Source organism: Ruditapes philippinarum, unplaced genomic scaffold (genome assembly GCF_026571515.1).
Source record: "Ruditapes philippinarum isolate M1 unplaced genomic scaffold, ASM2657151v2 ctg7381_1_1_1_1, whole genome shotgun sequence".
Classification (NCBI taxonomy): Eukaryota; Metazoa; Mollusca; class Bivalvia; order Venerida; family Veneridae; genus Ruditapes; species Ruditapes philippinarum.
This window is the reverse complement of record NW_026854439.1, coordinates 94,971-122,590: the sequence shown is the minus strand read 5'-3', so window position 1 is coordinate 122,590 and position 27,620 is coordinate 94,971. Positions and strand designations below refer to the sequence as shown.

Below are 27,620 nucleotides of genomic sequence, written 5' to 3'. Positions count from 1 at the left end.
ATATGACATAAGTTGTATCCTCATTATTGCATTGTCATGCGATATATGACACAAGTTGTATCCTCGGTATGCATGTAGCATGCGATAAATGACAGAATTTTTATCCCCACTATGCATGTTTCATGCGATAAATGAGAGAAATTGTATCATCATTTTTGATTGTATAAAGCGATATACGACGCAAGTTGTATCCTCATTATTGATTGTATAAAGCGATATACGACGCAAGTTGTATCCTCATTATTGATTGTATAATGCGATATATTATTGCATGTATCATACAATATATTTGCTACAATTAAAATGTTATATCTGTGAAAAGAATGTGCCATAGGCTTGGTTACATACATTTGACTCAGAACATTTTTTGAATGCATGTTGATTTATAATGTCACGGATTTTTAAGTGTAATTTTATGTTTGTATTACAGGTAGAATTGATTTTGATGTAAAGTCTGGTGGCACAAGGTAATGGTATTATTTAAGCTTTTAAAAGTAAAACATCAATTTATCCAAAAAGTAGTAGGGGAATGGTGCACGGCAATCTATTTTTCATTTTTAAATTTTTCTTAGTCTTTAATTATAATCAATATTTGCAAACAGTCCATTTGCTAAAATTCCGCAAACGTTAACATCCCATACTTCATTTACTTGACATCCCTAACTTCCGATATTTTCCGGGGAGTCTTGATAAACATTAAATCTTGAAAAAATGTTCTACATTTGTGTATCGGACTTTTCACTTTTGAACAAAGTAACCAATAATTTCAATTATAAAAATGTACATGAAACTTCCGCACGTTCACGTTAATTGATTATTTTAAGACCGGTCACTTTCTTCTCATTCTTTCATGATAAGAGTGGTATACATATATCAATTTCCCAAATTTAATGTAATTGTCACAAGTCTAAAGTTGAAAAACACAATATCGCGAAAAGTTTTTAAATAAAAAAAGTGTTTTAATTCATCAAAATACCACAGGTATGTCATAAACACCTATTTTTAAATAAAACCGTTTAATTGCATTAAACGTGGCATTTTGAATGTCGTCAAGAGTCAAATTTCACTATACATGTACATGGATATCCAAGAAAATGTTATTTAATGATTTTTGAAAATTAAATACTGTACTTTTTAGTGAAATGTTTAGGTATTTTTTCTATATTGTTGAAGCTTTTATTTTACAGTTCAAAGATATTACATGAAGGAAATACCGCACGTGATGATACAAATGTTGATGAGCAGAGATTAAGGAGTGTAATAAGTGTTCGGAACTATAAGATTGAGCACGATACACTCGAGGATGATTGTGATATTAACGATGTATCAGTTTTACCTACAGGAGATATTTTATTAGCTGACAGGAACAACAGTAAGCTTATAAAAGTGAACAAACAATATAATGTTATCAGTACCTTATCAATATATAATGTCCGCTATCTATACAATGTGTGTCACATTGGTAATAATATTGCTGTAGTATCAGGTTATTATATATTCACGCTGTACTTTGTTGATGTAACAGGAGATATGTCATGGATCAGATCAGTCAGCACAAGCCATGCATGTATTTCATTAACCTGTCATAGTGAAAAACTATATGTTGCACACTTGTATTCCGTACATGTTTATTCAACTGATGGTGAATATATAAAACAGCTTTACACACCAGAAGACAATGAGTACATGTACTCATATACTGACATCGCAGTGAGTAATGACGGTAGTATGATATATATCTTGAACAGAAGTAATACATGTAAGCTGACTACTATTGACAGCTCCGGTAACCATTTATTCACGTTAGATATACCTGATATTGATCAGTTCTGATATTTACCCAAATCAGATATGTGTAGATTGATCATGGATTTATATTTCGTATTATGTAAAAATATCATTAATGTAGATGGAGATGAAGAACAAACGTCGACTATACTACAGATAAGTTCCTGACGGCAAAAAATGTTATGGGCGTTGTTCATGTTGAAGATAATTAATTATCGTTCGATACGGTTTGACAGTAATAAATGTGCATTTAATCTTATCAGGAGAGACAAACAATATTAAAGTTTTAAAGCTCCATTAATACGTTCATGCAAACTTGGTAAAAAATCCATGTATCCAAAAATGATTTTACATGTTGAAGGGACTACATTGTTTATGGAAAATTGTTCAAACTTTTTCCCTGGATACAAGATTTTTTAACACTTATTATCTTCCTCGCTTCTTTGCTTCACAAAAGTTTCACTGTTACCTAACCACTGCTTACCATAAACATTTTCTGATTTATTTTATACCAGTTCCAGTCTGTTTGTCTGCTATTTTACTGACAACTTCTCCACTTAAACATAGAAAACAGTAATAATTACATTTGGTTGTTTAAGTGTTTTTAAAACAATGTCGTTAACGCGGCAAGGAACACGTGACTCATTCAATACTTGAATTTTTAATATTCTAAGGACCTTATCAGCCTATACTTTATATATAAAAATAGTATGACTTTCGTGCAAAACCAAGATTTTAAGTGGCCCATGTTGTATTCGTTTAACTACAGTCACTTCTATACTAGCTATAACAATTAACTAGCAGAAACATGTTATCAAGTCTTTTATCATTATTAACACTTTTTTATTTGAACTAAGTTATTACATGCGTTATCTTTCACACTACTTATTTTAAAATTATCATAAATAAACATCTGGTGCCATAATCATGTAATGTCGTTCGCCAGGTTTTTTCTCTGTGGCATTGCGACGGCAGAAAAACTAGAACATAATGACGAAGGCACTAATATTTATAAGTTTAAGAAAATCTGATAGAAATATATTTTGCGACTTGAGGATTTAATGACACCATCAAAGAAAATGTTTCACGATATCCGGGGAAAAGTAGCAAAGAAAATATTTGATATAATTAAAAATGAGTGAAAAAAATTGTTTATGCTTGACATTTCAGCTCACATAACATTGCACTTGCGCATATCAGTTATTATGTTTTCATTCGTAGCTACGTCACTCATGAACGCATCCCTGTCGGAAAATTGAAAGAAAAATACATCAGTAATTGTAAAACGTTACTCATGAACATATTACAAACAGTATTTCTCTAAAATAATTCTTACGCAAAACTTTTGTTTTAATTCACTAACACATATGTACCGTAAACTTTACCATCCTAAAAATTTACGTTTTTTATAAAGTGCAAGTATCACACATGTTTTTATTGAGTGCAAGTATCATACAGATATTTATTGAATACATGTATTAAACATCTGATAATGAGTGCAATAATCACGCAAACTACGCGTGTTTCATTGAGAGCAAGTATATTACACGTGTTTTAATTGAGTGCAAGTATCAAACATGTATTTATTAAATGCATGTATCACGCATATTTTTATTGACTGCTAGAACCACGCGTGTTTCATTGAGAGCAAGTGTTACACGTGTTTTTATTGATGGCATGAATTACACATAATTATTTGTAATGAGTGAAAGTATCATATATGCATTTATCGAGTACAAGTATTACACATGTTTTTATTGAGAGTTTCAGCCATCATTTTATCGAGTGCAAGCATCACACATATTTTATTATCCTTGTTTTATCTATTCAGTTGCAGAATGTATCAGTGTTGTATCCCACAAACTGAAGTATCTTCTTTGTTTCAGTAACACTTTGACAATAAAGTGTCATTGCAAATAGTAAAAAAAATTATATTATATTTATTTGTATTGTAAAACAATGTTACTGTAAACAGGGAAATTTAAAAACATTATAGCTCGTACAAAGTCATTTTATTAGTTTAGCTGTGTAAAATAAAATTTTGAGAAGTAGTATTCTTTTTTATTTCATTTCATTGTACGTGTATTTACGTTACTTATTTCTTCACAATACAGTTTAAAACTACGGAATGCTGCGAGGGCCATCGTTGTTATACTTTATAATCCAGAGGGCGATAATGCGACAGTGCGATGGCGACAGAGCAATAACGCGATGACGACAGTACGATAATGTGACATGGCGATGGTACGATGACAACAGTGCGATAACGCCATGACGACAGTGCGATGGCGACAATACGATAGTGATAGTACTATCGCGTTGTCACCATCGCTTTATTGTACTGTCACCATTGCACTATTGCATTGTCGTCATCGCACTGTCGTATTGTCGTCATCGCACTAACGCATTGTCGCCCTCTGGATTATATAGTATTTTATATGATAAAGTATGGAAAAATAATTTTACTTTTGTCAACAGATTTCTTTCTTCTTTCTCGTGTCTTTTTCTATTTTGTATACTAAAAACGTCTACATGAAAAAATAAATTAATAAAAAGTAACATTTTATATCAAAAGATAGGGGAAATACTTAAAGAGTTATATATAACATACATGGAAATGTAATAAATTGTGTAAAACTTTTTAAAAAGTTGAAACATTTCAGATGACAAAATGATATTATGTTGACATTTAAAAGATAAAAAAAATATTTAATGGTCAGTAGACCATAGAGGATATTCAAGTTTTCCCCCATAAAACAGGATTTATTTTTATCGATTGGTATGAAACATATTTCATGAGTTGCGGTATTATTTGATACATGTTTCTCTTTTTGACATAACAATTTGAAAGACTTGCCCTAAAATTGTGTATATTGGCTGAATTTAGAAGAAAGTAGCCCGGCAAGACACAAGTGAAAATACGAAAAACATGTTTCACTACCATGAAGTATTATCTTTAAGTCCAAACATAGTTCATTGAGATAAATCTAACTGGTCAACATTGTTCACTAAACAAATACTGCTAAACTCACTTGATTAATTTCTATTATATTTTAATTGGTCATCAGAGGTTTTATTGTTTTGTAAGATGTACAATTTATATATTGAAGATGTTAAATTTTATATATTGACTTACATTGTAAAAAAACAAATTTACGTCTAGACATTATTTTCTCATGTATATCTAAAATAAGTGGTCAGCAATTTTCAATATAAGTTGAACTGGTCGGCAGTTTAACATGTCAGCAGATTCTACTACATATTTAACTGTACATATGTTTTTCGCATGACGTACAGTAAGTTTAGTCTTCTGACCACGTAGTGTAAGAAGAAAATACGGCAAAAAAATCTTTACTTCGAAATTATGCGACAATAACATTTCTTTCGTGATGAAACAGATAATTTCAACGCTAAATTCGATTACTTGAAAACGCCACCACAATTATAGGTCAAACATAAATTCACCAACCTTACGTTTCCTGGAAACTTGAATCAAATCTTCATCCAAAATAAAATTATAACAACTCTTTACCTTAAAGTTTATTAACACTTAAAAGTAGCGACATCTACTTGCTCGGAAGAGGATGTAGCGATAGAGCTATACCTCCGAAAGAGACATCGCTGGTGTTTGCCATGTTTACTCTCCATATCACTCCATATCATATCATATGGTAAAGTGGTCAAGAATTGTGTTTATCAATCTTAAAAGAAAAACATCGACATCTGGTCATACGGGGCTATGCTCCAGCTTTACTGTTAGGGGAAGACCTCGGGATCCCTTCGGCAAAATCGGGCAACTGAGTAGAATCAACGACGTTCCGTGAGATAGTCAGAAAGCTTCTTCACATGACAGTTTTAAAATTCCCTTTCGGGATTCAAACCCACAGTGGTAGGATTCGAACCCACATTGTTGAGAGGCAATTGGTTTCATGTCGACGAACCTAATCACTCGACCATGGACGCCCCACTCGCTGATTTGAAGTAAATTATCAAGCCGACATGAAATAAGATATCCAAAGAGATCAAATACCATATTTTGTGTGCTATGAACCGAAGAAAATGCTGTTAATATTTTGGCAACATGAAAAATAAGAAACAAGTGCTTTCTTTACTTACTTTCTGAGAAAATATATTTTTCAACTTTCCTCTTTTTATATAGAAATGTCAGTATTGTACTGTTGGGCCCACGATGACACTACAAAGACAAGCAGTGATGAAACTTTGATCAACTATCTTACACAGCCCGAAAACAGCCCTATCCGAAAATATGGAATGCAAGCTGTCAATCTTAGAAATTATATCATAATTACTTTGTTCTACATTAAAAAACAGGCTTACTTCAATCAGTCACCGATCACTGAAGAAACATGGGGTGTTATTGTTTGCTGTTAACACTAAGAAGTTCTATTATACGTGTATCTGTGTAATTAATATTCATTCCTCTTCGTAAGATTTGCGGGTGTCTTGGTTGAAATTGTTGGAGTTTACGACATTCCGATCATGAAATACGCTTTCAGGGCATCGGCAAAACATATCATGCAGGCTATAAATGTCATTAATACATTGTCTATCATTATTTTGCTATAGTTGTGAAAAGATTTGTTATGCTCCGAACAAGAAAAATCAATGGAAAAGCAACAAATGGCAATTACTCTGTAATTACTTTAGATAGAGTTAAGGTTATTATGCACTGCACTTCCTGTTATTGTGCTTGACCATTGTATGAAGTTGTTTTGAATTCAAAGCTGTACTTTTCAAGTTATGCTCCGGACAAGGAAAAGTAACAATGGCAATAACTCTGTTATTAGTCAAGACGGAGTTATGCTTCTTGCGCAATGCACTTCCTCTCAATGTAGTTGACCATTGTATGAAGTTGTATTGATTTCGAACCATTAATCTTCAAGTTATGCTCCGGACAAGAAAAATGCAACGGACTGCTGGACCGACCGATCACCTATATACCCCAACTTCGTTTCGAAGAATTAACAATAAGGCTTAAGTTCATTTCGTGATATCACAGGTTGTAATCTTATAAACCAATCAAAAATGAGGGAAGTGTTTGAAAAACATTTCGTTACAGATCATAAATGAAAATATACATATACAAATGTATTTTGTTTGATATATATATTGTTTTCAGCATTATAATGAGATACCGAGCACACAGTTGTAAGATACCGAGCACACAGTTGTAAGATACCGAGCACACAGTTGTAAGATTACGAGCACACAGTTGTAAGATACCGAGCACACAGTTGTAATGCTACCTTTTAGGGAGAATGACTATTCGTCGTCCTTTACTTCATCGTAAGTTTGCCCTCACGTCATTCGTAATCCTTATTTTTGTGTTTGTCCACACAACTATTTTGAAATAATCTTGACTGATGCCCGTTAAAAAGCTATAAACATATCCTGCCTTTTTCATATCATAGTTTATTTAAATTTAATTTTATCCGGGTCAAACTTGTAACAATTGTGGAGCTAGATCCTATTTTTAAGCTGTTATGATATTTAAAAGTGCAGGAATAGTATTAAAGACCTACTTTTGAAATGTTTAGTTTCAAATTACAATGTTGCACAGGTACACTTTGGTGTGGCGTTGTCCTCGTAAAATTCAAATTTCCCAGTCCCCCAGCAATATCTAAATAAGTGTTGTTTAGTACAAATTACTTGTTTAGGGATATGTAAGAATTAACATATTCGCCTTTAAACGACTTTCATTAACCATTTCCCTCATATAGACGTGTTTTGACAGCTTTTTGTCCCCTCCCCCTTTTGTAAGGCCTCAAACACTGACAAAATGTCTTATTTAGGCCCAAGACACTGTTTTTCGTTTGAGAAATGTTGTAAAAAAGTCTGTTGGGGGGGGGGGGGTTGAAGAGGGCGGTTGTTCCCCTCATCGCCAAGAAGATGCAGCACTCTGAAAACAGTTTTGATGGAAAAAAAACAATGCAAAATAGTGATATTTGGCAATGTTGAGACGTCCCCCCGTTGCCATGGTAACAGGAAGTTTACAATTAAGCATGCTATTACAGAGGAGGCTATGGTCTAGTCAACATTTGTGCTAAGTTTCATCAGTATTGAAGCTTTTTGCATAGTTTCATAGCAGTTTGAACTTGTTACAGGAGGCTTTTAAATGAAAACGGCCATTTTTTTTGCAATTATAAGGTGAAATCATGCAGTAAATGTTTACATGTAACATGTTACATAGTTAGAGAAGGATGACTTCTAATAACAAAAAGGAAATTAGAAATCTTGAATTCAATTAAAACAAGTCAAAACGGTTAACAAGGATTTTAACAAATGTTCACAAGTTACGCCTTGATTAAAATGTTTACCCATTTCTCAAATTTGACTAAAAAATTTGCCCATTTCTCAAATACAGCTGATTAAGTATTAGTTGATTTTGCATTTGAGTTAAATAACAAAGACACATTTCGGTTTTTTTTCTCCAGATACATGTATAGATTGCAGACTTAGTTTTAGTATGCGTGAGGAGGGAGGTAGGTGTCCTACATTCAAATTCTATAATACCAAACTACCTGTAATTTAGCTATTTTAGCAATAAAATATGCTACAGTGTGTAGGTTTGTATTTCCTGACATTGAGATATTAAGAGCGTGCACATAAATGATCCACAAGTATATCTTGTTTTACATCAGTTAAATTTGTCAACTTTGGCAAACAAGATGAACTTTGATTTAATTTCCTTTGAATAAGATTTACAAAAATTCGTTAACTAAAGAGTGCATTAGACGCAAAACAAATTAAGATTCTGTCAACGATATTAGTAAACCATGAAATAATGAAATAAGGTAACCTGATAAACATACATGATTGTAAGTGAAAGTTTGTATGAAAGATTCGTCGAAGCAATTTTTTATCCTATATGAATACTGAATTGATTTACTTGTTGGAAAACTTTGAAATTGTTTATTTCTGAATTCAAAATAAAACTTTAATTGGACAAGCGACAGCGGTTTTTGCGGTTACTATCAATTTACAGACTGACTTAGATGAAAATTGTGGAGAATCTACACTTCAATATCCATGTTAAGCTGCTGAAAACATCTAAAAATACATAAAAGTTTAATTACATATGTTGAACCTCATCTGTACTTTTTATTACGCTTGTAATAGAAGAGACGGGAATTTTTTAAAAGTGCTTCAAATATAGGAGAATGGCTTCCTTCATAAACATATCACCATAATAGAAACAATTTTGTAAATGACAGATCTGTGAGAGAAATAAAATTAAGTAAATTGTCAGATGTAGTAATGAGATATGGTGTCTTTATAAAGTGATATATTTTGGTTTTATCCTGTTAATTCAGCTGAAGCCGGTGCTAGGTGGTGTAGAATATAAACTGTTTGCAATGTAAAACAAGAGCCGGCTGAACCGAGTGATGCTCCCCGAATAGGTTTTGGACACAGAAGGCATATCTCTTGCAGTGTCAGAGTTATGTCACAGACAAAGCTAAAAGTGTAAAAACAACCCAACACCTGAAAACCAAGCTTCGTGGTAGACGTTTTAGAAGCAATGAAAGTGTCATGGAGGCGGTCAATGAGATCTTTGAGGACAAAAAAAGAGATTTCTTTTTTGTAGGGTTAAACAAGTTGCAGCGCAGCTGGGCACGGGGCACTGATGTAGAGGGCGATTATATTGAAAAATAGGACCATTAGTTGGGTTCTCTGACTACCGGAAGTACATCGGGCCGGGAACTTTTTGATCAATCTGCAATATAAATAACTTCATCATATTCGAGAATGTTTATTTAAGGCAAGTTTCTTTTTTTAACGCCGGTTAAGAAATTCCTGATGAAAAACAATCACTTTTTGATTGGCTATTACTTTGGATGGTGCCAATGCATATAAATGCAAACCTTCCAGTGTTCGAACACGGTTAAGTGCTACATAAGACATACCATGGTTAAAAAATGTCTGACCCAGGATTGCAATAAACTGAATGCTCTTATTTATAAATAGTAACAGCACAGGCAAAAGTAATATGATATCGTCTGCAATTAATACAATATATTTATAATAAAACTCTTGATTTTTTGGTTCACATAATAACACTCAGATTGCTGAGGAGAAACACCAATTCTTTTATCATTAAACTGTACAAATATTTAAAGCTGTGTTTGTTTAAAGACATAACTCAACCTGATGAACTCTACCTGTAGCACAATTCATAAATCTTTTAGTACTGTAAAGATTCGCAAAAGCGTAACTTTACAGCCAAAAGACAATAGCAATGTGTTTGGCAAACCCCTGCATCTTTAATAATCTTCAAGAATATTATTTATATTAAACTGTTCATAACGGAATATATAATTACTATAATAATAATAATGTAAAGCTACTGCAATTATAACATATTGCCTAATAATTCAAGCATATTTTTTATAAATAGCTTTCATATGCTACACTTTCGTGCCATTCCATGAAAAGCGGCGTATGATCCCCATGTAAAAGTAAGTTTGTGCCCTAAAAGAGAAAACAATGGGCGGAATAAATGTAAAAATGAAATTTTAAAGGCCAGATGTAAATGACACACAGAATTTAGGTGACCGAGGGCGTCACTCTTAAAATTAGTATTTCAAAGTATGGCGACTTATAAAGCATAAACTATACTTTTTGAATTGTGGGTTGTCCAGTTTGTAAATAAAACAAGTATTCTTAACTTACTTGTTTGTTTGTTTGTTTCATTTTACGCCTTTTTCCAACAGTATTTCAGTCATATAGGCGGGTAGTTTCCTAACCATCGTCCCTGGAGAGTTACACTTGTACTAGACTACCTTCCTCCGCGCTAAACTACCAAAGCATCTCCCGGGGATCGAACCCACGCCAGAGAGGTAACTGGATTAGAAGTCATCGACTCTAACCCCTCAACCACGGAGGCGGCTATATACTTACAGCCTTACTTTCAAAACAATACATCAGAATCCACTAGGCCACTTTTGATAACAGAACGTTTTAGTCGTCCAAGCGTGCTACTGTCATGTTAAGTATTTTAACATTTGACAAAATTTTGTATTAAAGAAACCAGAATTTGCAGTGATTTACTGATTCATGATTAAGATAAAATCAAATTATACTGAACTATTTGATGGATGATTACAAAACTTTGTCTGCAGCATTCTTAGGTAGTCTTCTATAAAAAGGCTCCAGTATGAAAAAGGGAACTAGAAAGAGAGAATTGACATGCTTAACTTGCATATGCAGTAACAATGAACTTGGGCCATTTGTGAAAGGTTCCCTTTTTAGTGTTGTGATACTATATAACTAGAGGGGCAAGTTGAAGTTGAGCAGAACTTGATTTTCGGGAAGTTCATTTGAAATATTATATCTTACATTTATAAACAATTGTTTCTGGTGAGCGATTCATAACCATCATGGTCCTCTTCTTACATTTCTTATCTTTTGTTTAATATTGAGTTTCGGTTATTTTTTGCATTGAAGGAAATATATAATTAGAAGTTGTCAGACATCATATGTGTAGTGAAATTTTGATGATGAAGTTATCGAACATTATGTTAGTGTAATGATTTTGATGATGATAATGATGATGATGATAAACGAAATGATGATTGTATGGAAAAAAGCAATGACATAGAAGAGATTGTATTTTTAGAAAAACGTTGCATAGATAGTGTTAAGGAGGAAAAAGTTGCTAAATTTCAGACTGAATCCTGTGCCTGTAATGAAATCTATAATGGTACTCCATGCTCCCAAAAAGTAGACTTTAATGAGGTCATTCAATATCGTCAGAGATGCTGTGAAATGACTAGTGATGAAAGAGATATATTGTAATAAAGTCGCTGATGTAAAAGTGAGCTTACACGGGCTAGTGGTAAAAAAGCAAAATGTCGAGAAAAGGCATATCAAGAATATTACTTCATGGGTGAAAAGGTTTGCAGAGCGTTATTTTGCTTTACCCATAATGTGTCAAAAATACTTTGGGACGAATTGTTAAGTCACTTGACGAAGAGGGAATTGTTCCCCGTGTTTATAACAGAATATGCAAAGGAAAATGTTTTAGCTGGTTGTATTTTTCAGATGTTTAAAATCAAGAATATATAGAGATAGATAATACAGAATCCCTTAAGAAAGCCCAACACGGCAAAATTAAAAATGTTGCAGGCTCGGTTTGATTGAGCCTGTTCATGGACGGTACTGGAAAGTGCAAGTTACCGTCCACGCCCCATAGCACCGGCTTAAGCAGAATTCAACATTTAAACATGGCATAGTAAAATTTTGAATTTAGAAACATCCGCAGATGTGTTCATACGGCAGTTATCATGGAACCTTCAATGTGACACTTCCGTGCCATTCCATGAAAAGCGGCGTATGGTCCCCAAGTAATAAAAAGCGTGTGCCCTAAACGAGAAAACAATGGGCGGAACTAAATAAAATGGAATTTTGAAAGGGGATCTGAGGTTATGATTTCATTATTATGTTGCTATTTCGATAAATTCTCAAAACAATGCTCAATAAAACTAAGTCTGCAAATTACCACTTTCAAAATTTCATTCATTGCCCCTAAGGGAACTCGTTAGTTCAAGATTTTTAATTTCTTCATATATATCTTTTAATAAAAAAATGTCGAACATAATAATAAACAGTACAGAAGAAGTTTTGAAATACGCGTGTACCAATATGTTTGTAAGCTTGCACATGTGTGAACCTCTTTTTATTGATATTTTGATAAAAAAGTCAATGCCTTATGACAGCTTTCTACAATAAATATATATTTAAATAAATGAATCATAGTGACAGATGCCTTTTTAGCAAAATTTGAGAACTTCATGAAAACGTTATATAAATTGTCAAAACTATCAAAGATACATAATTTATATTTAATTACTTTACATTTCAGGTAATCCACCCTGCACTCTTGATGTAGAGTACTACTACTCTTGGGATTATGCCCAACAAGTGCACTACCCCCGTCACTCTCAACAAGTTGGTCCAATATATTTTAGGACACCAAGAAAATGCCATGTGTTTGGTGTTTGGTTAGTTTTTACAATAAAATTTCACATCTTATTTATGTGCATATTTTTTATTTTAATATCATTAAAGTAATTTTACAATTACAGATATGTTCCTTAACAATAAATTTCATTATTATCATAATTTTTATTATTACTATTTTTATTAGGATTAAAATTTTGATGTGATATAAATATACTTGTCAGTTAAATGTAAGTGTATATGAGTGTAAAATTGGACTGAAAATTGCATTATTACTTTTAGAATATTCTAATAAGATTTCATATCCATTGTTCATAATGAAATAAGTACTTTGGAAAGCAAATAATTTCTAATTTTATTTTACATGGTTACATTTTTACAGGTAATCAGAGATTTTACCTTATTGATGAAAGTCAGTGTACTGAGAAAGGAGCTGAGAGTGTTGTGTCAATGGCACACTACTACTTAAAATATTATGGCATAGGAGAAAAACATGCTCAGGTATATATTACTCTTTTAGCAGTTTATGAAACAGCTGAAAAAAAAACTATTTTATGACATAAATTGAACAATAATAAGTATTTTACTAATCATTATTTTCTTGTGAAAACTGGATGTTGATTGTTGCTGACTGGTATAAACAAACACTATCATTTTTTCTTTTTTGCATAAATGAAAGTATATAATTGGCTTGACTGTAGACCAAAATTATTATATTCTTTAGTCACATCTAGAACTACTCTGTGCCAAATGGTTGTGTTAAAAAAAAAAAACACTTAATGCAAGTATGTTTTTAAGTCAGTTTAGAAAAAGTATATTTACTGAAACTTAAAGAGTTTTTTCTTAATTTTACTTCAGATACATTTTGATAATGCAACAGGACAAAATTAATATAATGTGGTGGTTTGTTATGCAATATGGAGAACTTTGACAGGTTAGTAAAAGTTTTGAATATTTATAATTTGTTGCCTGACACATTATCATAGCTTCATGCAATCTTGTTGACAGAAACACCATCCTTATTGTTATCAATTGAAGCTTAGAAATCAATTAAAAAAAACAAGAAAAAAAGTAATAATTGAAGCTTAGAAATCAATAAAAAAAAACAAGAAAAAAGAAATAAAATGATTTGGATTTAATCCTATTTGTAATGTTTACATTTTTTTAAATTCTATTGTGTATGTATTTTAGGACTTCATGAAAGTGTCCAACTCAGCATGCTTGTCGCGGGGCATGGCACTTTGGTATCTGGAAAGTGAAATGGCGTGACTCAGACACTGAAACAATGCAACAGGTTGCCAGTACTGTCCTGAACTCATCAAGACATGGACACAATATTCCACAACTTATTGATGATCTGGAAAAACCTGTTGCTTACTTCAAGTGGAAGTCATTTCTTGAGAGGTATTTTAAACCTCTCAAACAATTATCAAAGTGCCACCACTTTTTTCTAGTGCAATTGAGTCCGGTGTTATAACATGTAAAGAATATTTTAACTCTGAGGAGGTTAAAATAAATTTACTGAAACAAATGCCTCACAGAGATCTTTTACCGGATGAAAAAAAAATGTGAAGGTCTTCATGCTGCAAGACAATGGTATTTATTTGAGCAAATTGGACAGTTTTTTAAATCTGAAATAGCTAAAGATATTGCGTGTCTACAACCAGTTATCCCAAAAACAGAAATAAAGTTGGATATTGACAATAATGTGAAAAAAGGTGGAAAGAGAAAGAGCAGTCTATTACTCTAAATATAATTGGAGGTCTTATAACACATCATGCCATGGACTCTTTATATTTCAAATATAGCTTAAAATATGATACAAGTAGATGTGAGATGATTATCTTAATGCTTCATAAAATAAAACTGCAAGTGTTTGTTGCATAACTGCTGCTCCAATGCCTCAATTTAAGGATTATATGCTATATTAACAGGTGTATGGATTATGGTTTGTATAACACTGCAAGTTTTGAAGAACTGCCCAATTTGCTCAGTTCATAAATGGTTGCCTTTATTCTGTTTGGATACAAGATAACCAGTTACTTAAAGTTATAAAATTGTATTAAGGCTATGTTTTTTATGGGTTGATTAGCAGTAACCCTGTCTTTACAGGTGTTGATTTCAATATATATACACAATTTTTGTTCCTTGTGTGGCTAAATCTTAAGCTGTGACCTAGATTGAAAACTTCTGTATAAACAATTATATTGTATTTGAAAAAGTAAAGTAACAAGCTTCAGTACTTGCTGTCATATTTTAAACATTTTATAGTTGTAGAATATGAAAAATACTTTATCCATAACAATGATATTGCTTTTTGTAGTTATGCTGCTTCGTTCATGGTATGTTGAGATGTTTTTTAAACAAAAAGCCAATTGTGCAGTAAAAATTAAGAAAATTATGGAATATTTTGTGGTTGCTGTGCAACACTTTTTTAATTTTGACTAATTGTTTGGATATTCAATCAAACAGTTAGTTATACAGAAAATAACTTATTTATGTTATATGGAAATTAGCATTGGATGAAATATTAATTGGTTATTGTAAAAATTTACATATACAGAGCAATATATGGTTGGCAAAGCACTGACTTTCTGTTAAAATCTACACAGCTTACTATCACACGTTAAGTGTACAGAACATGGAGTATATGTAAGATCTTGAATGGAAAGTTATTGTAAAGTGATAAAAAGACAATGTTAGTAATTTTGTTGAAATTTTATTTATTTCTGCTGCAGTGTAAGCTGTGTTTTACCTATAATTTTTGTATGACTACAAAATAAAGTACAAAAATTTAGAATATTCCATGGTTGCTAGGTAACAAAATAGAGCTTCTTTGATTATAGTTTCTTTTACTTATTGAAAGTAAGGTCATAAGGTCAGTGATTTTGAAGAGGATTGCTAAACAATATTTGTCATGGTTGTTATAATTAATCTTAATCTAATGTTGATTTAAAGATAACATCGACGGTGTTCATTAGATTAAAGTCGGTTTTGCATAATGAAATATTTTCATATATTTCTTCTGTGGTGCTTATAATATTTTCATTGAAGAAGGTTATGAAACTCATCTCCTTTATCGAAGAGGTATTTTAAGCATGTTCTTTCACAGTATTTAATGCGTCTTGTTTTCTATCGCACGGTTATAACTGGTAATGTATGGTTTGATGTCCTATATTTTAGAATCTCATTTCCTTGATATCGCGGTAATATCTTGAAGTAGTTTATTTTTAAAAAGAACTGTAATTGGTCGATGTGGATGAATGAAAGAATTGCCTCCCTTAGATTCGACACTATGTCTGTTGATCTATAGTAACAATTAAAGTTCAATTAATTCAAATAATAGTTTATGATGTATATGTAAATTAGATATCTTTGTTACAATTAATTCTACATACATTTCAGTTCAGTATTATGGCTCAAACAATGCAACATGAAAATGCTTCAAATAGACCATTGTGACCAATGGTTTCATTATTCAATTGTAACCGCTCGGTGTATGAGCTGTCGTAGAAACTTCCAGAGTGCAACTGACGGGAGACAACACTCTCGACAGTTTGGTCAAAGTCACTCCTGTGAGCTCAAACGAGTGGTCAATGTTAATTTCATGAGGACTGGTAATGTTCTCAAATCACGTTCCATACACCTGACCAGTAGAGTGGCCCAACAACAAACATAATATATTTACAAAGTATAACTACAGTATATATATATTTATAAACACTGTACATGAAATTATGGATGCGAAAATACATTAATATTGTTGTTACACTAATAAAAGCAATAGAGATTGAATACATTAGGAAAATGCATTGCATCAAATAATATTGCATTATTATTTTATTTGTATACATATGTATAGACAACAATTTATTTCAGCATTAAGTATATATCTCTTATTGTTAATTGCTGAATCCCATGAAGGTTTATTGTTATAAACTTCTCTGAAAACATTTTGTACTGTATTATGAACAATTTGTTGTAAAAATGTCTTACACTTTACCTATATTATGTAATAATGGCTATATGCTATATGTAGTTTAGGGGAATATAAAATATTGAATTGAATTGAATATTCTTAACAATGATAGACCGTATCACGCGGTCATCTATCGCCCTGTCTTGTTCCTATATAACATAAAAAAACAACAGTTAAACCACTTTGTGTTTTCACACAAGACTTTAAGTCAGAATGCATAGTTTACATATTAAAACCCGTAAAAGGTTCCATGATGCCTATCTTCTGGGGTGAATGAAATAATATTGAATGATCAATTTTATCAAAAGCTTTACGGTAATCAATATATAAACAATAAAAACGACCGCCCTTTTTAGATAAATACTTTTGTATCATGGCTTGTAAACAGAAAATATTATCAATGGCTGAGTAATTACATCTTATCATCATGATAGAACAAATGATACATTCTTGTATTAGATTCTATTATTATTATTATTTCTTTTAAGAGTGCGACAGGTATGGTGGCGTGTACGTTCCTTTCGCTTATGTTTGCGTCAGCTAAGATGCTTACAGAAGTGGTCAACAGTCGGATGGACTACAACAGTTTATTGACTGGCACATCTTTTGACCTCAGCACGATATCATTAGTAACGAATGTAAGAAATGATCAGTATCAGTAATATTGACCAATGACTTTTTATCTTTTTAATACTCGCTCGAAACATTTATAAAGAGGAGTTTATCCTACTACAGCTTGTATCTGTACCATCAGTCAGCTTTCACCTTTACTATCTATGCAATAATCTATAGATCGAATGATAACAGTTACAATAAAAATGCGTTGATTTTTTAAGCTTACCTGAGAACAACGTGCTCAAAGTGATCTATTGTGACCGGTCTGTGTCCGTCGTCCATTGTTAACTTTGTTTCAATACAAACAAACTCCTCTTAAATCGATTGGCCAATGTTGTTAAAACTAAACATAATTGTTCATGGCATGACATTTTCTTTTTAAAAATTGTTCAAAGAATTCCATTTTATATAGAAATCTGGTTGCCATGGCAAAAGAAAGAAAAATCTTTAAAAGTGTCTTCTCTGAAACCGCAAACGCTGGAACTTAGATATTTGGCATGAAACATTCTTGTTAACCATTTCCATGTTTGTTCAAATTAAAGTTCTGGATTCAAAATAAACACCCCACAAGACTTAGGCTCAGGACCCACTTTAGCTATGAAATTTGGACACGATGCACATTTTCAGATGCAAAGTTGAACTTTGATATCAGTTAAACTAGATTTGGATCAAGTTACCTACTTCTTTTATTTCGAGGATGAACTATGAAATTTTGACTACATGTATATGGAAAATTTCAGATGTACAATTGAACTTTGACATTAGTTGACCTAGATTTTGACCCAGTGACCTATATTTTGTACTTAGAATTACAGCATTGAAATTTAAAGAACAATCATGGATGCAGACTTAAACTATATCATTTGACCTAGATTTTGACCCAGTGACCTGTATGTTTGTATCTATAGCTGCAGCTATGAAATGTAGACTGTATGTACTGTTCCAGATTCAGATTTCAACTTTGAAATCAGATGACCAACATCTTCACTCAATGCTCACCTGAGCATTATATGTCGTGCACAGACAGTGTTTCTCCGGTGAACGATGATAAAGAATTTCTTCTAAAATGACAAATAAACAAATAATAACAATCATTGATAATTCTGGTAAACCAGTAACATTTATGTTGGTATAGTAAATTCTTGATCTCATCATGAAATGCCTTCATCGCTCATGTATAGAGTCAGGTGCCGGAATCTCAGGGTTTAAAAGGAACGGCTTAGTCCAATCCTATTTAAATTGTAATCGGTTCTGGATTCTTTAACAGCACTATCATTTGAATAAACTAAACTACTTATTTTTCCTTAAAGATGCTAGTTATATATTTGTATGTTTTAGATTTGGGTATTCATTCTGCTGTTACTTGATAAGAAACATCAAAAGATGCCTCACCAGTTTCTACTGTGTCTTGTTCCATCACAAGTATGTATAAATTATTTATATGTTTCTTGACATGTAACATATGATGCTTCATAAAACAAAGAACAAGGCGGATATTTTGTTCCTTTTTTCAAGTACAAACGCCTATTAAATGATCTAATTGGTATGTTATATACTATAAAATATTTCAAAATTTTCAAGTTGATTGGTACATGTGTGGCAGCCATTTTTTCAACCAGTTTTAATTTTCAAGTTAAGGTTCCATACTCGTCTTAAGGAAATAGTCCAGCCAAAATGTCTCTCGATCTTTTTTGCATGAATTTTCTGAACAATCACTGTTTTCTTCACTTATTTTCAATTGATTATATTTTAGAGGATAGGGTACAGGAAAATCCTTTATTTATATATAGCAGGTTAAGGGTTGCTTTAGATGAGATCAATTTATGTCACTTCCGTTTGAGCAAAAGGTCTCTGGGGTATTTATTTTAACATACTTTGTAGGTTCTTGTTTGCATTGGCATGATTATGTTCAAATACAGCACGGAAGTCACGTGGATGCAGTATGCACAGTTCGTGGTGTCAATATTCGGAGACTTTACAAGCAGATGTTTCACGGTGGTACTATCATGCGTGATATACTTACTTCATAGAAAGTCACTAGACTTTGTTGTTCGAGTCAGAAAATGGTTGATCATATCGGCTGTTGGGTGTGTAATCTTTTGAATTTTGGTATCTACCTGTAAATAAGCATGGTATTTTTATATGCTCTAAAACATTTCGACGATATTGTTATGCACCAGGTCGTCCGTCCGTTTTTAAACTAGTAACCACTTGGCAGAACTGTTAAACATTTTATGAAAAATGTGCATAGCGTAGCTTTGACCTTCCTCTGGTCTAGGTCAAGGTCACTCTTTGTCATTTTGCAACGAGTTCAAAATTTCGTGTCCGTTCTGTATCTTTTGAACAGATAGAAATAAATATTACATATAATGAGACGATGTGCAGAACATTGGTTTGGGCTTTTACACCGTCCCAGAGATAACGTAATTTAAATAGACTTATATAGGGTAACACATTTAAGTTTCACTTTTTGAAACTACAATATCAACAGCTTAGCTATTTAGCATATAACATTGTCCTATTGACCTTAACCAAACTGACTCATGTTTTAAGATCAATATTGGCCCCACCTGTGGGGCCACTTAATTTATAAACTTATGTAGGAAATACACATTTAAGTCTTTGTGTCTACAAAAGTTATATTAATTATGACCCTAACATAGCATTGACTAGTAGACCGCTATAAAAGTTTTATGAATCATGCACTTACGTTAAAAATGCCTTCACGGGGGAGATCATATTGTATCATAAGGATAATGAAGATTAAAGAATTTTCAGACAAGTTTCTTGATTGAGTAATTACCCGAATTGACAGAGTAATTTGATTTTACGAATATTGCCCTGTCTTAACGGTGCTCAAGTTAATCCCAACATAAGATTGTTTCATTATTTTTTACTGCCTGACCTGGACAAACCTAAAAAGGAGTTGCTATGAAACATTAGCTAACATTTTTCATTCGTAATCTTATAGTAAGTAAATTTGTTTTTGTGTATACCATATCTTGCGTTAAGAGTAATAATGGCATAGTTTTTTTTTTCAAACTGAACAGTACAAATCATCAAACAAGTTGATAAAATGTGGAATATAAAAACTTGAAGAATATATTTTATATGAATTGAAATATTGACATAAGTATTTTAATTATTTCAGATTTCCTGTTATATGTATAGGTTTTCTGATGGCGTTAAATTGGGACTGTATAGACTACAAGCACGAGAATGCGTTCCATTATGGCGCAACTAAGGTATGGCTTGTCTTTATAATATTTTCCATTTATGTTTTTTGTTTTAAGTCATATCGACATTGTTAAGTTCATATGGCATCTTCCCAACAATACCTCATTATGGTGGCTGATTAGTGCCATGTCGTATTTTCTCTTTGCGAGGCGCCAGGCGAAAACACGAATATGCGACAAAGTGACTAACGATGATACTCTATATTACGACAAAGTCACCACTTTACACCCTGCAGAGCAAAAATACGACAAAATGTTGAATTTGTCGTATTTTGGTGTTTTCGTCCGACGCTCAGCGGAGCGACAATTCAACATGGCAGAAATTCATTTTATGACAGTTTGTTCTGATTCAATACTCAGCTAATGAAGTCGATTTTTAGTTTAAGAGAATTATTTAGTTTTATATTTATTTTTAACGGTTGTACCGTTTCTGTGTTCGTAAATATTTTTTTATAAATAGACCTTAAAGAGTAGCTACAGTCAGAAAGCAGTTTAGAACTAATCAAAATCACTCTTTGATTTTTTAAGCATACAAATTCTTATGTACATCCTCTTATCTTAAAATACACCATTTTTTCAAATTTGGATTCGGAGCTTTATTCTTTGTTTCTTTTTATAACAACAAGGCGGATGCATTATCAGTGGTGGTCCTGGCATTCTGTTCTATTCTAAATATAACATTTTTGGTGTTACATCAACGAATACTTCGTCGTTCAAGTCATGTGAAAGAAGCCAATGATGTGTTAGATGCGATTTCCTTCACCACTGCGAATGAAGATGTAAAATTTAAAACAATGGCACATAGCGGAAGTAGAACAAATTTGATATTAACCGACTCTCTCAGGAACCACGATTCTAGGACATATTCTAATACAAATAATTCAATAAATTATGGAAGCAACAACGATGATTATACAGGTAAAGTATATTCTCGGAAATTAAATACATGCTTAATCAGTTAATTGATTGCAGCATTTTATAGCAAGAGTTTAATCTACATTGTTTTATATGCACGAATCAGAACGTACGTAGTGAAATGAAAAAAGCTGCATGATTTATGTTACTCTTCCGTAGACAAGTGGACGTTGACCACACTGACACGATGTCAACCATATTGACCTGACGTTGAATGTTTTGACTGCACGTCAACCACATTTACATGTCCTTGCTCGCATTGACCTTATATTGATTTTACGACGAATAGCATTGGCCTGACATAAACATATTCTGCATCGGCCTGATGCCGACCGACATTTACCTATTGACTCTATATTGACTGCTTGGACATTACGTGACCCGCACTTACCTATTATTTACTGCACTGACCTGACACTGAATTTACTGCATTGACTTGACATGTACTATATTGACCTAACATTTACCGTGTCTACCTAACATTTACCGTGTTGATCTGACATTTACCGCGTTGATCTGACATTTACTGCTTTGACATAACTGTGTAGCGGAGATAATTGTGAATATAATTCCAGAAGAAAAGAAAACATTTTGATGTGTAAGACCAGATTAATTGTTTATACATGTGTATATAAGAAGGTGTTATAATAGAAGGTGTTATATTGCAGTTTACTGGGACGCTGATGACAAAGCTGATGCCGATGATGTATTAGCTGATAAATCAGAGTATGATAAGAGCACCTTGCAAAGTTCAAGGAGGAACATGTCTCCGGCTTGTCGGGGCGTGAAAAACATACAAAGTGCTGGGGGTGATATTCAAAACGTTTCAGAGGTCATGTATTGTAATTCTTTGTATACATACAAATTGCTGTTTGTTTTCTTAAATAGTTCTCGTTTTCATTTTTATCCTATTTGATTGTATAATTATTATGATATACATGTATTCAGGAACTCATTGAGCAATAATTGAGTTAGATTTTATTGTCATACTGACTGTCTGTTATTTAAAGCTTTTCTACCACAAGATTATCAAATTGTGATATTATGTCACAGAAAAAAAAAGATTTTTTTAACTCTTAAGAAAGGGCAAACATGAATTTTTAGAGAAAGTTATATACTTGATACATGAAAAAAGGAGCGACAAATGTAAAATAATCTGCCATGAAAGTGGCAAAATGTAAACAAAGTAGTATCCTGACTTCCATACAAAATATTTATTCACCATTACCATTAGATTCAATACTAAATTTATTGAACTCGTTGAATAAAACAATATTATGCTCGCCAGAGGCTCGCATAATATGATTTTATTCAACTCGTTCAATAAATTAAGTATTAAACCTACACTCATTCAATATCCTCTATATCAAAATTAAAAAAAAAACTTATAAGGAATAAAAGTAAAAACATTTTTGAGGCCTTTAACTGGTGTTCTGTCTATAATATACATGATCATGGTTTGAGTATATATCTTATTTTACTTCATCAGGAAAAAAACATTCAATTTTTCAAATCAGTTGTAGTCCGTTGTACCATTTTTCTGTATTTTTCTTAATGTTTTTACTCTATTTTTAAATACAGATATGTAAAGGAGGCTCTTCAAAAAACGACAAAACGAAAGGTCGTGTTAATCAGACGCCACATGGAAAATTTCTCGTGTTACTGATATTTTCGCAAATTTCAATGTTTGTGGTATGTAGACTTCTTTATTCTTTCCTCTTTTTGATAAATATCAAACTTAAAGTACTTATTGTCACATGTTTTATCTCAAAAAATTTACTTATTTACAAAAAATATCGTACAGACATAACTTATTGTATTTATGCTAAAGTATATGACAATAAGGGTGCAGAAATAACCGAAAATCAGTAGTAAATTAATCATAATGTTTTTTTTTCTTCTAAAAGATTAACAATTTACATATAATCCTTTTTCAGAGTTTATTCCTCTGCACATGGAGATTATTCAATGATTCAAAATCCGGGATTTACATTGAGACAGAGTTCCTGGGCATCTTTCTTAACTATGGACAGGTATAATTTATTACAAGAGGACTTGCACATATTTCTTCCAACAAAAAATTGATGTGTGAATCGTACCGCTGACTCCCACTCCAGCCCCACGCTTTAAAACTAAATAAACTTCATTGTCGTAAATCTCACTCAATCCATCACGTATTTACACAAAAGCCTTTTCTATTTACCGGAAATCAAGATGATAACAAACGGCTCAAGGCTAAAAAAGTAGAAAAAAGAAACAAGGCGTATTACTTAAGAGTACTTTAACGCTAGCTTCTGGAATATTTCCAAAGAAAATTTCATAATGAATAATGATATATTTATATTTTTCACTTTTTATGAAAGAAGTAAATGTAATTAGATAGTTGTGTAAAAGTAATGTGAAAAGCCGGATAAGAATTTTCATAATTTGTACATATTTTTTCTGCCTATTAAAATTTTATATACTGAAAATACACTGTGAAATAGATATACTTTTCCTTGGTATGTGTTTGATAATTCAATTTTTTTTTGCAGAACTTTGTTCTGTTTGCACTTTTCGGATTCGACGTCCAGGTAATAATTCAACGATTTATAAAAAAGGTAATGACTTTAAAGATATATGTATATGTCTTAATTAAGAAAATAATACGTAATATGAGCCGCGCCATGACAAAACCAACATAGGGCGTTTGCGACCAGCATGGATCCAGACCAGCCTGCCCATCCGCGCAGTCTGATCAGGATCCATGCTGTTCGCTATCACTTTCTCTACTTGTTATAGGGTTTTTCAGCGAACAGCAGAAATCCTGATCAGACTGCGCGGTCTGGATCCATGCTGGTCGCAAACCCATTATGTTGGTTTTGTCGTGACGCGGCTCAAATATAAGTTTTCGATACAGTTTAAAAGTCCGGTTGTTGCATCTATTACTATTACATGAGAAGCTCATCCTAAAATTAGACAGGCGTAGAGTCTTCCTAGACTTTGTTATTGTGTTCAAACCTTATCCTTACCTATTATCCTTTTGGCGGTGTTCGTAAAGACGTTGCCAATGTCAAAGGTAAAAGATTAATGTTTTTTTTTAAGAATATTTTTCACTTTGAGTAAAGTCCTTCTCAGTTTAAGTTCAAATTTGTAGTGCACAATGAAGCACTTTGACAAATGAATTTAAGCACTGATATATATATGGTATGTTTTATAACAAATAAGTTTTTTTTTTGCTATTTTGATATGCCGTAATCTGGTATGAGATACCTGCCTTTGTTCATGCGCTCCACTAAAACTACTGGCAAATAATATACACTTTTTAGGTCCCTTGATACTACTACATTTGTATGCGTAATGATGCTTTTGTCTTAGATAATTATTGAACTAATTAAGTAAAATGTACTCTTGAACTTTATTTTAGATGGCGTAAACTGGTATACAATGTAGAAAATGTTCATATTGGTCCAGCAGATTTAACGGAGGAGGAAAAACATCTTTGTGACCAGTTTGTCAAATATCATCTGGACAGGTGTACGAAAGATATTGTTTCAAACAGAAAGTAAGAATGTCATAAGTATAGTAATTATAAAGATATTAAATGAGCCGCGTCACGAAAAACCAACGTTATGCGTTTGCGACCAGCATGGATCCAAACAAGATCCAGATCAGGATCCATGCTGTTCGCTTACAAACCCTATAACAACTAGATAAACTGATAGCGAACAGCATGGATCTTGACCAGACTGCGCGGATGCTGGTCGCAAACGCACTATGTTTGTTTTGTCGTGACGCGGCTCAGATTGACTTGCCTATCTGTAGATATTGAGAAAACCATTCAATAGTTTTGTGGAAAATTTCAAATTATGTAGTAACTTAACAGGTAAAGTACATATGTTGATCTTGGTCTGCACTGGTCACGTGGGTATAATTTGTTGCTGCTAGCTGGCAAAGGGTTAACCAATGTAGTTCAAGTATTTGACTTGTCAGAAAACAACAACAAACAAATACGAGGGACGGTCAGAAAATATGCTCCTCTCTTTCCACGCGCAGCTATATACACACATTATATATTGGTGAAAACTACATTCATTCACCAATAACGTGGTCAGTTTATTTTTGATGATAGTTGTGTATACACAGTATTTTGCCCTCTGATAAATGATAAGTGTTTCGTCTATCATGGACTCTTTGTTAGAGGAACAACGCTGTGTAATACAGTTTCTGGTTGCAGAAGGTGAAAAGCCCTGCCACCTCTTTCAGAGGCTTAAAAAAGATTTTTTGATAAATGTGTATCACGTTCAACCTTCTACAACTGGGATTCTCAGTTTCGTGAAGGCAGAACAAGTGTTTGTGACAGGCCTAGGACTGGGCGGCCAGCTGAGGCGGTGACCCCAACAATGGTAGCAAATGTTAAAGCTTTTGTCAACAAAAATCGTCGAGTAACTTTGAAGGAGGTAGCCAACAAGTTTAGCATCGGTAAGGCATCGGCACACAAGATTTTACACGAACACCTAGGCATGAGCAAGGTAAGTGCCAGGTGGGTGCCTAGACAGCTGTCCGCCGATCAAATGGCAACCAGAGTAACCAATGCAAAAGAACATTTAAGTCGTTTTAATCGTGAAGGAGATAAGTTTTTGAACCGCATTATCACTGGAGATGAGATGTGGGTTCATTATTCCGAACCTGAGACAAAAGCTCAGTCAAAGCAGTGGAATCGGGCTGGTTCCCCACCTCCTAAAAAGTTTAAGCTGTCTCCTTCGGCTGGCAAAGTCATGCTTGTTGCCTTTTGGGATTCACGAGGAATGATACTTCCTCATTTCATGCCAAAAGGTCAAACTGTCACCGCCAAATACTGTTCTGAAGTAATTCTGAAAAATCTCAGAGAAAAGCTGAAGCAAATGCGTCCAAGGTTAGCACAGAAAAATGTCCTCCGTCTTCACGATAACGCCCCCTCCCATACCGCCGCAGCTACAGTGGAAGTGACCAACTCTTACAAATGGCAATTGTTGTCTCACCCTCCTTCTGGCCCCAACCTCGCCCCCTGTGGCTTTTATTTGTTTCCAGAACTGAAAAAAATTGCTGGCTTGAAAGAAATATAAGACCAGGGCGGCTTTGATATCTGCTGTTACACATTACCTAAAACATAGGACTACGTGATGGTTCACAGCGGGAATACAAAAGCTCCCACGAAGATGGCAAAAGTGCGTAGACGTAGGTTGGAGAATATTTTGAAAAAGAGTAGAATTTTTTTTTTTAAATGTTGAATGGTTTTCGAGAACGAGTCAAAAGTCAGGATATTTTCTGACTTCCCCTCGTATACTCAGAAGCGAAATAGAATATATATGCGTTTTAAACAACATCTTGAACACCAGCTGGTTGTCCCTTATACCTATAAAATACTGATTTTCTTAATGTATAATATTAAGTGTCATATACATATATATTTTGAGTTCATGTAAGATCAAATATTCTAACAACAATTTGAATTGCATAAGCTCAAAACTGGCACAACTTCTTCAAGCGTGTCTGATATAAACAATCTTGAACGGTCAGTAAAATGAATAAAACAAAATAGGTGTATAAACTTCTCTACATAATATTATACATGTATATGTTTAAAAGAGGCGACAACCATATTTTGTTCTTGGCAAAAAGAGTAATTCGCTAGCTTGATCATTTCTTCTCTTGAACATCTCAACTTTGAAGAAAATTTGATTCTTATAACATTCTTATTACATCATGCCATTCAACAGCAGATTTAAAGAATTGTAAATAAGAGTTTGTGTGAAATTTCATGCATTTGTTTTTGTCAGGCATCGACTGAAGAAGTACGAACAAGTTTTCACTGGAAGATCATTTTGTGATTGGCTGTTAGAGGCGGGTTTGTGTAAATACAGACAAGATGCGGTTTTATATGGACAGACATTACTAAAGGGACAAATTATCAGTCACGTGACCAAAGAGCACAATTTCCACGATATGCCGTATTTTTATAGGTTCGTGAATGGTCGTAATATTGACTAATTCACTAATTAATGTTGACTTTTTGAGAACTTTATGTATGTGTTGTGTTGGTAACATTCAAAGTGCATATGATAACATTAATAACAACAACAACAACA

The 27,620-nt window shown here is 33.0% G+C and overlaps 1 protein-coding gene across 1 annotated transcript; it reads left to right on the top strand.

Annotated features, from left to right (window-relative positions):
• Nucleotides 1–430: 430 nt before the first annotated feature.
• On the top strand, nucleotides 431–27,522 carry LOC132740125 (uncharacterized; the record flags this gene model as incomplete). The annotated part of the gene is made up of 18 exons (XM_060727975.1): nucleotides 431–467; nucleotides 1,188–1,372; nucleotides 12,671–12,802; nucleotides 13,151–13,269; nucleotides 13,973–14,172; nucleotides 15,092–15,110; nucleotides 17,236–17,385; nucleotides 18,701–18,784; nucleotides 19,244–19,449; nucleotides 20,514–20,607; nucleotides 21,225–21,516; nucleotides 22,182–22,345; nucleotides 23,095–23,205; nucleotides 23,451–23,546; nucleotides 24,048–24,113; nucleotides 24,598–24,614; nucleotides 24,920–25,057; nucleotides 27,312–27,522. Coding segments are annotated over 18 exons (2,321 nt in total), but the record flags the coding sequence as incomplete, so codon positions are not given.
• Nucleotides 27,523–27,620: the final 98 nt, after the last annotated feature.